At 41.5% G+C, this 12215-nt stretch overlaps 1 protein-coding gene across 3 annotated transcripts in view; it reads left to right on the forward strand.

Annotated features, from left to right (window-relative positions):
* FTO (FTO alpha-ketoglutarate dependent dioxygenase) overlaps positions 1-12215 on the forward strand; it is a 413048-nt gene that overhangs the window by 237152 nt on the left and 163681 nt on the right. For all 3 annotated transcript variants that reach the window (XM_053601915.1, XM_053601925.1, XM_053601932.1), the window contains one exon: positions 11122-11246. In XM_053601915.1, coding sequence (XP_053457890.1) covers positions 11122-11246 — 125 coding nt within the window. The remainder of the gene's footprint in view (positions 1-11121; positions 11247-12215) is intronic.

Below are 12215 nucleotides of genomic sequence, written 5' to 3' on the forward strand. Positions count from 1 at the left end.
GGAGGAGAGGCAGTAGGGAGTCAGAGCACTGCCCATCAGCTCTGCGCTCTAACCATGGTGTTAGCTCATTTCAGCAGGGAAGGCAAAGTTACGATCCTGCTAACAAAAAGGCAGGCGGCACCTGTGGCTCAAAGGAGTAGGGCGCCTGTGCCATATGCCGGAGGTGGCGGGTTCAAACCCAGCCCTGGCCAAAAACTGCAAAAAATAAATAAATGAAGTACAAATAGGCAGTCGGTGGAATTCCCCACATATAGCGTCGTTCTGGTGTGAGGATGATTCCAACACTTAAAAATCTGCAGACCAAAAATACCATATAAATATTTTCTAGTGGAAATTGCCAACAAAGTCATCCCCACCCACACAAGTCAGAACTGACAAAGGACATGACGGATGGTGCAGGAAGTCTTTGGGTTGCAAACAAGACAGGTTCTGCAGATGTGTTCTGAAAGTTGAATTTGCATATCAGAACAGGTATATTTACCTGGCTGTAATAGGTTGCACTGGTAAGTGCAAGCCGCATGTCAGCTGGATGTTTATGACTCAGGGACTTACTGTGACACATAACTCGGGGAACGCCTGTATTACAACCTGTAGTGCTGTCATTTGAAAATCATTGTAGAAATGAATATATATTCCCTTTAGACTGAAAGCAGCAATCTGCAAAGATGTTATAGTGGAGAGAGTGAGTGGACTGCAAGTTGGGGTAGAGTCGCCCCTCAGGTGGCACCTTCCTCTTCACCTGGAGTGGAGTGTCACCCAGAGCCAACAGCAGGACAACGGGGGAACAAATTGATATTCTTTCCCACATGGGATGGATTTCATCTCACAGAATGATGGGAAGGAGCAAGGGTCATGAGAGTGAGTGTGTTTGGGAGGCTTTTCCCTCCCGAGTATAGGTTTCGTGTTTTCTTCTTTCCAAGGGGAGACAATGCTTAAGAAGCTACAGTGATTGCTGGACCCTCTTGGTAAGGATAATTATGCTGTTTCCTTTTCTCTCTCTCTGAATCACCTTTATTATCTAGACGGCATGTATAGGGACAAAGAGTAAACTGCTGAAACCAACCAACCTATTTGGCTATTTGGAAAACAGGGGAGAAAAGAACAATGATTTTGTAAACCCCATAAAGGTCAAAAAAGGCTTTCAGTAAGTATGCAGAGACTAGAAATCAAATCCCATTTCCTATCATAAGAAGCCCGTTGTTTTAGCCGCAGTAGTTAATGTTCTGTATGTGAAAGATTTAAGACTAGTTGGAAAGCTTTGCTTCTGTTTTATTAGGCTGCTATTGAAAAGCCAACAGCATAAGCTTCGACTAGGTGCTTTGAGATTTCTTAATGGGCTGTCAGGGGCAAGACACCAGGGCTGTGCTATACTAGCTCTTTCCTGTACATTAAAACAACAGGGGCCAAGCGATCACATACAGAAGTATGAATTACTTGATGCTTTCTCTGTTCCATATGGCCAGCCATGTCTTTGGCAATTAATCATGTACAAAATCGGTAGAGTGCTCTCTGAAGCATTGAAGTCAACATTTAGCTGTACCTGTGCCAGTGGGGGCAGAGGGGTTGCGAGCGTAAAATAGCAGGACGAGGGGCTGCTGGCGCCAAGGCCCAAGCAGCTGGCTTCTATAAACAACACTTTTTTTCCTCCTTTTCTTCTCTTTTCCTTTCCTTTTCTCCTTCTTCTCTCCTCTCCTCTTCTCTTCTCTTTTCCCTGTTCTGTTTTCTTTTTACTTTCCCCTCTCCTCCCCTCCCCTGCCCTTCCCTTCCCTCCCTCCCTCCCTCCTCTCTCTTCCTTCCCTCCTTTCTCCTTTCTTTCTTCTGCTTTCCTTGAAAAACACGTTGGAGCTGCTTTTCACCATCATCTGAAATACCACAGTTGTCAGCTGGTGCTCTGAGGTTTAGTTTCATACAGTGTCCCAGGTGAAATGTATGGGACAGGCCATCTTCTCCCCGGAACATTCCAGTGGTTGGTCACCCACATGACTGTCCCCAAGAGTTCATCCAGTGCCAGGCAGGCTGCTGTGGCTCCAGGGCTTTTTGTGAAACAGATGAGGTGGAGTGATTTCTCTATTGGTAGAAGGAGAAAGATGGCGGATAACATGTAAGTGCTTTGGGGGGGGAAAGTCATCATTCAAAGTCATGGCAGTGGTGTTTTAGGATTTGGGTTTTCATAAATCAGTATCCATGTCTGTTCCTCTATAATATTTTTTCCCCCAACTTTCTACATGTTAGTGTTCCTGCTAACGGCAGTAATAGCAGTTTCTCACATTTATCGTGACTTTTGTACGTGCTGAGTGCTGCGTTAAGCACTTTACAAGGATCATCTCATTTACTGTTTGCAGATGAGAAAACTGATCAATGAAACATTTTCCCTGAATTCTTTCCCCAGACAGTCTTGATTACTGTTAGTTCCCGTAGCTTGATACTACATGATGGAAAACCACTGAAATACGTCTTTCTGGTACATTTTTGAGGATTCATTTAGTTAACTCTGCTTAGACATTTGAATAAAGTAGGTCTTTGAGACTAACTGAATCGGAGTGTGTCCTTAGGTGGGAATAAAAGCCTCCTTTGTTGGCAGCCTCTTGGAGACCTCTGCCTTTGTGCTTCCTTTCCAGACGGTGCAGCTTCTCTCCTGCTTTTCCTTGGTGAGTAGAATATGACAGGTGGGGGAGGGGAGGATGACGACGGCAGCCTTAAGTAGTCCAGTAGACTCGGCACCCAGGGGGGACTTGGTGTTATCTCTTAGCCGAGGTCATCCAGGATGTGTTTTCTCAAATTCAGGAAACAGAGGAAAGAAAGTTTGAACATTGTATAAACATTAGCACCCCCAAAACCTCCTGCTCCTGGAGAGGGAGATAAGGTAGGCAAAGGGGCTGGGAAGAATGTTTATTTGTTCTGCTGGGCTGTGGATCCAAGCATGCTGGAAATCTTTGGTGGTGCCCAGTCCAGTTTAGCAAATGTGAAGGCATCACTCAGCATTGAGCTACAGCGGCCCCACAAAAGAGCCATCTCGCACTGACAGTCAGTAAATGAAGGACCGGACGGCGACCTTTCTTTGATGGGACTAAGGCTATCTCAGTGGGTTCTGTGCCTTTCTTCTTAAAAAAAAAAAAGAGAAAAGAAAGAAAAAAAAGCGTTCCTGGACTTTTGAAGAAGGGACTCTGGTTGGGTTTTGACAGCCCGTGGCAATGTTGATGCGAGGAAATAGCTTTCCCAGCTGATAACATCTTAAACCAAGTTTCTTCACAAGTTGAACCTTTAGCCCTCATTATCAGTCAGAGCATATCTTTGTAATTTGTGTGTGCAGAGAGGAAATACAACCCTAAAACGAGACAGCTCTGTGTATAAAAAGTGTAGGAGCGGCATTTTCCCCATAAAGAGAGCTTTGCTTCTGTGGTGGTGGTAAGACTGGGAAGATGGGAAGGTCGGAAAGGTATATAATTTTGAGACCCTGGCCTTTAGATATTGCAAGAATAGTAGCAGAATTTTTTTTTGTTTTTTAATGAATTAAAGCGGGATTACCAGCCATATTTGTAGCATACCATCTTGTTTCCATGTATTTCTGTAGACAAAGTTCTCTAATTTGTAAGGAGCCTGGATTTAGTCTGAGTTTTGGAGTTATAGGCCTGTCTGAAGCTGTTACTCCATATCTAGAGGAACCACAAGAATTAAAGACTTACATGGAATTGTTAGTAAAGAGGAAATGGTGTAATTCTACTTTTAAGTCTCAGAGTGATTTTTCTCTGAAAACCTCACGAGCAACACATTCTGCACATCGCACACATCCACATGGGCTTCCTTCCTTCAGTGGCACAAGTGCACGTGCTGAAGTCACTGGAGTAACAACATATCCAATAAGAACAGAAGGGATTGCGCAGTTCTGGTTGAATACATTCAGAATCGGGACACTTTTTCCAAGAAAGATATGAAACTTAAACCAAAATTCAAGATTCCTTAACTTTTGATTTTTCTTTTTTAATTCACAACTTTTCTCTTTAGCTGTGGATTTTTTGCTTTAGTTTTGAGCCAGGAGAAACTAAAGGCACTGGGGAATTCTCAAGGATCTTTATATGTTATATGTTGCCAGGGTCCAAAGTAGGTTTCTCTACTGAAATAAGGAAAGTGAGACTTCTTCCATTAGCATATTAGGAGAGAGAGAGTCTTCATTGCCCACTCTAGAGGTTAGACTGCCATGGTATCAGCTCAGCCCACAGCAACCTCAAACTCCTGGGCTTAAGCAATCCTCCTGCCTTAGCCTCCCAAGTAACTGGGACTACAGTCACCTGCCACAATGCCCAGCTAATTTTTATATATAAATATAAATTATATTTTATATGTAATATAAATTTTATATATTTATATATTTTATATATTATAAATATATATTATATATTTATATATTACATTATATAATATATGTTATATAATATATAAATATAATATTATATATTATATATATTTTATGTATATAGTATATATATATATAATATATATATATATATTTTTTAGTGGCAATGGGATCACACTCTTACTCAGGCTGGTTTCAAAGGCCTGAGCTCAAGGGATCCACCTGCCTTGGCCTGCTAGTTTGCTACCATTATAGAAGGTGGCATTTTAGACACATCCATTGACATGAATATTGCCCTTTTAACTAGTCACCTACCAAGGGCATATTTTTCTTGATTCTATTGCTTAAAAATAGTTTCTACAACTTCATTCTTCAAATTGTCTTCAGGAACAGTTTGCATCAAACCAACGCTTGTTTCACACACCACGTTTGATCTTGAATAATACTCTGTGGCTTGATTGTTCACCTTATTCACCAAATGTGTCCCAGCATGTTCATTGGCTTTATTTATTCCAAGGCAGCTATCAGGGGTTGCTTTCATGGCACGCTGCCATACTAGGCACGTTGGAGAATATTAAGAAATGGGTATGAACCCTGTCTGTGCCCACAGAGCTCACACTCTGGGGAGGAAACATCTAAACGAATGCGTGGGATGTGGTGTATAAGGAGGGGTGACCAACTCACTTAAGTGGGTGGAAGGGTGCAGGAGACTTCACAAAGGAGGTGTTTCTCGAGATGTTTCTTGAAGATTGAATAGTTACTGGCACGTTACACAGTGAAAGTACAAGTAGAGCAACCATGTGTTGTCCCAGTTACCATCAGTTTTATGTTAAATAGAAGGTGGCAGGAGATAAAATTTGAGAAGTAGGCAAGGCCTGTATCAAGAAGGGCTTTTTGCCAGGCTAAGAAATTTGGACTCTTAAAATATATATATATTTTTATATCTTCCAAATGCCAATAACCGAAGCATATATAAACAGAGGTGCTCTGGTTTAGGTGGGATTTCGGATGTCAGAGCACCCCTGTCTCCTTGGTGACCTTCGGATACTTCTCGGAAGGACCACAGCTTTATGGAGATAACTTAAAAACCACCACTGGAGGTTGTTCATTATTTAAAAGAAAATAACATGTTCGAACATATCTTTTTAAAAGATTACTCTTAAAGCAAGAAAATTCATGAAAGGGGTGAGATTTACACAAAGAGACCAGTTTGGAGGCCATTGCATGAAAGGTAGGTCTGAACAAAGCTGCTTGCAGTGGGGAAGGGTATGGTTGAGTCAGACTGGGGAGAGAAGACTGACAGGATTTAGTGTTCAGGTGTAGAGAACACTGGAAAGGGCAAGCGGAGAGACTAGGATGCTTGCCAGGGTTCTAGTTTGGCTCATTTCATTGAGAATGGTGTAGTCAACACTCTAGAGAAGTACAGGAGGGCAGCAAAAATAATCAGCTCAAATGTGGATGGACGAAGGTTGCATTGGGTGTCCGCTGAAAAGTGTAGAGGTCAGTAGTCTTCTTGGGACTCTTAACACCTTTAAAGGGGAGATCACCCACCGAGAGAACAAGCAGAAGAGATGAGAGAAGAGTGCAGGGTCTGACCTCCAGGTAACAACAGCTGAGGGCTCAGAACGAGGAGCCTGCAAGCAGACCAAGGGCGGGCTTAGGGTTGGGCAGTGGCCTGGCGGGGAGAGGTGTCCACTGATGGAGAGAGGTCGAGTAAAATCAGATTCTGAAAATAAAACCCACCCGCAAAGGATAAAGATTTCTACCACTAGGGGAATGCAAAAGAACATGCCTCTTGCTCCTGCAGTATATGGAAGTTTTATGGCTGTAATTGTTTAGCAGTTGCTTAATTTCCTTTAAAGTGTTTTCAATTAAAGTAACAGAGTTAAGAATCTCTTTGTTAAACTAGCACACAAGGTAGATTAGCTAAGGTGAAGATGGAACGAAACAATGGTAATCCTAAGAGCACGCGCAGGCCCAGGCAACCAGCTCATCCTCACGGGACCTCCATTCGCGTTATGGGAAGGACCCACAGCGAGGAGGTGACAGCTGGGATTTGAACAGCCAGCACCCTGAAGAACACGCTTAGTCCTTTCCGATCTCGCCACCTTCTCCATAGCTTACTACTGAAAAAGGATTACTCAAGAAATGAGATGTGGCCTCCAGAGCACACTTCTGAAACCCCGAGGGTTTCCCCCCCTGTATTTTGAGGGTAAGGGAGAAAGAATGTGTTTTTGGTAGGAGACTATTTAAAAATTGGGGCTTGTTTGAAAACAGTTCTGTGTTACAACTAATGGAAAAATGGCCTAGTAACATTTCCTGGGTGAAAGTCAGCCCTTGAGGAGCTGAAACTATTAGGAGCAGGAAAATATCTCCATTAACTACCTTGTAAAAAGAATGCTCTTTTGACACTGGAATTTCCTTTTGTGCAGTGATTTCTTTTAACCCTAAATTTTATGAAATACTAGATTTTAAAGACTGAATGCTCAAAGTTCACCCTTCCTTTTCCAATATTAAAAAAAAAATTTTTGTAACAATTCATTTCTGTCATTCAGATATATTTCTCTATATTTTTACTGCTTAGTCATTGGATCTATTTACTTATAACTTGTTTTCTGCATTCTTTCTTGTTTTAAAAATGTGATGAAAGTGAAACTTTTAAATTACCAATATGTTTTATAAAATTTACATACAATAAAATTGACCTTTTGAACACATACAGTTCTGTGAGTTTTAATATAAGTATAAACCCCTGTAACTGCCACCACAATCAGGATACAGAATGGTTCTGTCATCCCCCCAATTCCCTCACGTATCCCTTGCCCAACCTAATCCTTAACAGCTTCTGATGCACTCTCTGTTCCTGTAGTATTTTACCAGTTCCCAAATGTCATATAAACGCCTTCTTCCTCTCCACGTAATGCCTTTGAGATGCATCCAAGGGGTTGCGTGTACCAATGGTTTATCTCCATCTGCCACATCTTTCTCCATTTATGCCCTGAAGAACATTTAGGTTATTTCCAATTGGGGGTGGTGGTGGTAGGAATAAAGCTAATAATGAACATTTGTTTGCATTTATTTGTTTGCTCATGAAGTTTTTATTTTTTATTTTTTTAGATAAGTCTTTAGAAATGGGATTACTGTGTCATATGCTAAGTTTGTATTTAAGAAACTTCCAAACTATTCATCAGAATCGTAGCGTTTTGCATTCTTACCAACAACGCGTAAACTTTTAAAAACTGGAATGTTATTTAAGATACTCTTAGATTTGGTTTTGAGGCGATGCCCCGTGACAAAGGGAGGACTTCTAGGTCCTCCATAGCAGCTTCAAAGAGAACCGCTCTGGTTGGTCTGCTGTGTATAGTAGAGTTCTGGGTACGAATCCATTTGGGGAGAAAAGAGGTTTCTCTGCAAAGTGTTTAAAAACCTTTGCAGCAGGGCAGAGCGTTCATCATGGAGGATGCGGACCATGGGTGTTACCCAGGATGGCGCTGGGTGGTGCTTGGGGACTTTGAACATGTGAGGACCATGCTGTGAGAAAATGCTTCCCTCTTTAGCTCCATTTCAAATGATTATGTCAAGGAAATCTTCATTTAAGTCTCATGCGCCTTCAGCATTCACCAACGTGTGGTAACATCTTCATTTACAAAGAGGGAGTGCGCTTCATGTCAGAGCCTTCAGCTGCAATAATGTTTACCTGGAAGGAAATAAAAATACTGTTTTGTTTCTAATGTATTTGCTTTTATGATTAGCTTCTCATTTATTTCAAGTACCCTTGGTTTTTACATTTTTCTTTTGAAGTGAATTTATTTTATATTTTAAAAAACAGGTCCATTGGAAGGAATATACTAAATACTGTGTGATGTAGCTTGTACACAAATATGGCAAAATTATAAGGACATGCTAGAATGAAGTTTGGGAGATGCCGAACCAGGGTATCTGGTTATTTAAGAGACTTTAAAGTGAATTATTGTTATAATTATTTTTACGTTTCTGTGTGAAAAGCTGCTTGGTAAAGCAAATAACTGTCTCTTAGTTTATCTCTTTTATAAGTTTATTATTTACGTAATAGTAATTTCTTAAAAGAAGACAGGCTAACATTGCCCTTGTTTTTGTAGTGCTTTTCCAGTTTCTTCGTTATTTGCTGATTTGGCAAATATGTATTCAAAGCTATTAGGTGGGCAATGGGGATACAGTATTGAGCTAATCACACAACATCCCCCCTTGGGAAATTTACTGTCTGGAATCTTTTTCTTTCCCCAAGGAAAACAAGGAGCCTTCAATAAAATGTAAATGATGTGGACGGCAAGGAAGAGTAAAATGACTTTCTAAAAACACGTGTTTTAATAGATTCAAAGGGATAAATAATTTTATTTTCATCAAATTTTTAGCGCTATTTAGATATGTACTTTCTCTTCTATGCGATGTATTTTTGCTTTGGTAAAATAATGTATATCCACAAACATGGTGATCAACTATGCGACTTTTTGATGTGCTTCCAACTTCAAGTACATGAGATAGGGCATCCCAGGCAAGGAGCAGCCCTGCTGTTAGGACACCCAGTGAGGGTCAGACCTCTCTGAAATTCAACGTCATTTAGGTTAGAGGCCGTGAACTTGCAGAACAGCGAGTTCTGTTCAGCCCATTGGTGTTTCTCACTTGGCCCAAGTGATATTTTAAAAAGTTTAAAAATGAATTTCTAACATGTACAAACTCAGGAGTTTTTACATTTTAAAAAAACACAAAAAGGAGCAGATTTTTTTGACCATTTGAAAAGTCATGAATCGGGCACTGTTGAGCCAGCTTTTCTGAGGGGCTGAGCTGGCTGGAACTGAGTCATGGCTGCCTTTTCAGATCGAGCGTGTGCTCTCTCTGGGTAACCTCTGCTTAACTCATTCATGCTATTTGCCTGGCCCTAGTGAGTATTTGAATTTATAACTTCTGGGTCCTGAATTCCAAGCATTGGAATCTGCTAGAGAAGCTGAATGTTCCTTCCTGTGCTGGAGGGCTGAAAATGTTGGTACCATGGGAAGCTGATTGAGGGTCCAATTGAATACGTCTGCTAGTGTAATGGATGTGGCACCGGACCTAGCTAGTGCCTGGCTGGTGCTCATCAGCTTATTTTGGCTCCTTCACAATGGAGATATTATTTTTCACCTTATATGCTTATATCAGTTAAGGGTCTTTTTTGTTGTTGTTTCAAACAGAGTCATACTCCAACCCTGTAAGTAGAAGGCTGTGGTGTCATAGCTCACAGCAACTTCATACTCTTGGCCTCAAATGATCCTCTTGCCTCAGCCTCCCAAGTAGCTGGGACTACAGGTGTCTACCACAATATGCAGCTAGTTTTTCTATTTTAGTAGAGATGGGGTCTTGCTCTTGCTCAGACTGGTCTTGAACTCCTGACCTCATGCAATCCACCTACCTAAGCCTCCCGGAGTGCTGGGATTACAGGCGTAAGCTACCGCAGCCAGCCCAGTTAGGTTTTTTGATAAGCAACAGAAATAGATTCTAATGAATTTAAGCAAAGTGAGTCTTTCTTGAAAAGATATTAGATAACTGAAACTATCAATAGAAAAGAGAATGAGCTGGACTCAGAAAGTTCAGGAAACTAGGGATGGTGGAGTAACTGAGGAAATTGATAAATTGCCTCTAAATCTTTTCCCCAAGATTTTTTTCTTTTAAGAGTCTCAAGTCCTAGAAAAGAGGATCAAGTTGGCCTGGCCCACATCCTTGATAGGGGAGGCAAGGCACCTTGGCTGACAGTTCCTCTAAGACTATATACGATAACAAAGACTTCCCCTAGAGGGTATCTGAGTGTGGCTGTCAGACACAGGTAGATGGGGGATGGATGTAGGCAACAGAAACCACAAATGTTCACTGCACCTCTGTTCAGGGTTGTCATGAAGATATTAAATAAGCACTGTGAGATGCTACAGAGGATTAAGGAAATCGTATTTCAAGTTAAAGGACAGTCGTATTATGAGTATGCTCTTTAAGTAAACAAATGTATTGGCACCCATTAGGTAAGGAATATATGGAGTGGCTAAAACACAGAAAGTGACACTTTCATTCTTTTTAGCAATTGCCTTGGTTATAAAATCTCCAAAGAAACTTTACTAACTTTAAATGAAAAACAACATTTATAAACTCTAAAGATTTTCCCTGAGATACTCATTTATAGAAATATGCTTTCTGATCTTTGTAGTTGTTGTTTTCTTCATTGTAAAATCTTGACTTGCAACAAACAAGGAAAATGAGTAAATCTTCTTGACCTCCCCCCGTTAAAAAATCGCCAGCACGAGAAGAAATTGAAAGTAATGATTCAAAGAAGAGAGGCAGTGCAGAAAGCCTCAGCTGGGCGGCAGGAAACAGCCAAAGTCAGAGTCTACTTTTTTATAAAAAGGCAAAACAACGCACAGTGAGGCAGTGAGTTGTACGTGACGATCATTTCTAATAATAGCTTGTGGTAGGCGATGCTCAGGAAAAAAAATTGTTGGTGTGCTGAGAAAATTAGACCGAGAATGCACAGGACCCTGATGTGTTACTTAAGGCACTGGAGCTTTAGAGTTTACCCTGCGTGCCATGTACATTGATTAAACACAAAATATGTGCTGGCCATTTTTGACCATCATTTACTGTATTGATTTGTTAGCAGGGGAACTGTAATAAAAAAGCCATTGATTTGCTGTCCTTATTTGCTTATGGGCTTTTTTTTATTATTAATTTTTCACTTTTTCTTTCTCTTTTTTTTGGATCATTTCTTGTAGACAAATGCTGTGCTTCATGAAGTTAAAAGAGAGGGGCTCCCTGTGGAACAAAGGAATGAAATCTTGACCGCCATCCTTCCCTTGCTCACCACACGCCAGAACCTGAGGAGGGAGTGGCACGCCAGGTCAGTCCTGGGGGACGTGGGATCCGTTGTCTCTGACACACAAGAGCTCTGTCTGGCTAAATCCTTCCTTAGGACTGGTCTCATCCCTCCTGTTTGAGGGGCCGTGAAAAGAAGCCACTTTAAGATGCTTTCAGCTAACGTGAGCGTTCTGCCTAATTAGTACCTACATTAATTGTGATGACCCATGACATCATCTGTATGTTTCTATGATTTATTCCAGAGTGTAACATTTAGCGTAAATGTCTGCATCTTGAGCATAATGTAATATAAGTGTCTGATGCTGAATAACCCTTTTTAATCAACAGTCTAAAGGACTAGTATTGCTACTTAATTAGGGTAGGTGTCTGGGACATCATACAGTGCTCCGCGTCGTCCAGTGTGGGGCAGATCTCTCGGAAGGACAGCCATGTGTCACTCAGCGATGGGGTGTATTCTGAGAAATGCGTCATGAGGCCATTTTGCTGTTGTGTGAAAGTCATAGAATGTACTTATACCAACGTAGATGGTGTAGCCTACCACATCCTAGACTAGATGGTGTGGATTGCTGCATAACTACATGGGGTAGCCCACTGCACACATACAAGGATGGTCACACACGTAGATGGTGCAACCCACTGCACACCTAGATGGTCACACACGTAGATGGCGCAGCCCACCACACACCTAGATGGTCGCACACGTAGATGGTGAAGCCCGCCGCACACCTGGATGGTCACACACGTAGATGGTGAAGCCCACTGCACACCTGGATGGTTACACACCTAGATGGCGCAGCCGGCCGCACACCCAGGCTGTGTGTGCGGTGTGTTACTGTATGGCTGTACTGAATGCTAAATGCAGTTGTAACACAACGGCATGTGTTTGTGTATCAAAATATATCCAAACGTAGAAGAAGTACAGTGAGAATATGCTATTATGATCTTACAGGATAGGACTGCTGAAACCTTGTTTTGTGGCGTGTGCCTGTAG

The sequence above is a fragment of the Nycticebus coucang genome, chromosome 2, assembly GCF_027406575.1.
Source record: "Nycticebus coucang isolate mNycCou1 chromosome 2, mNycCou1.pri, whole genome shotgun sequence".
Classification (NCBI taxonomy): Eukaryota; Metazoa; Chordata; class Mammalia; order Primates; family Lorisidae; genus Nycticebus; species Nycticebus coucang.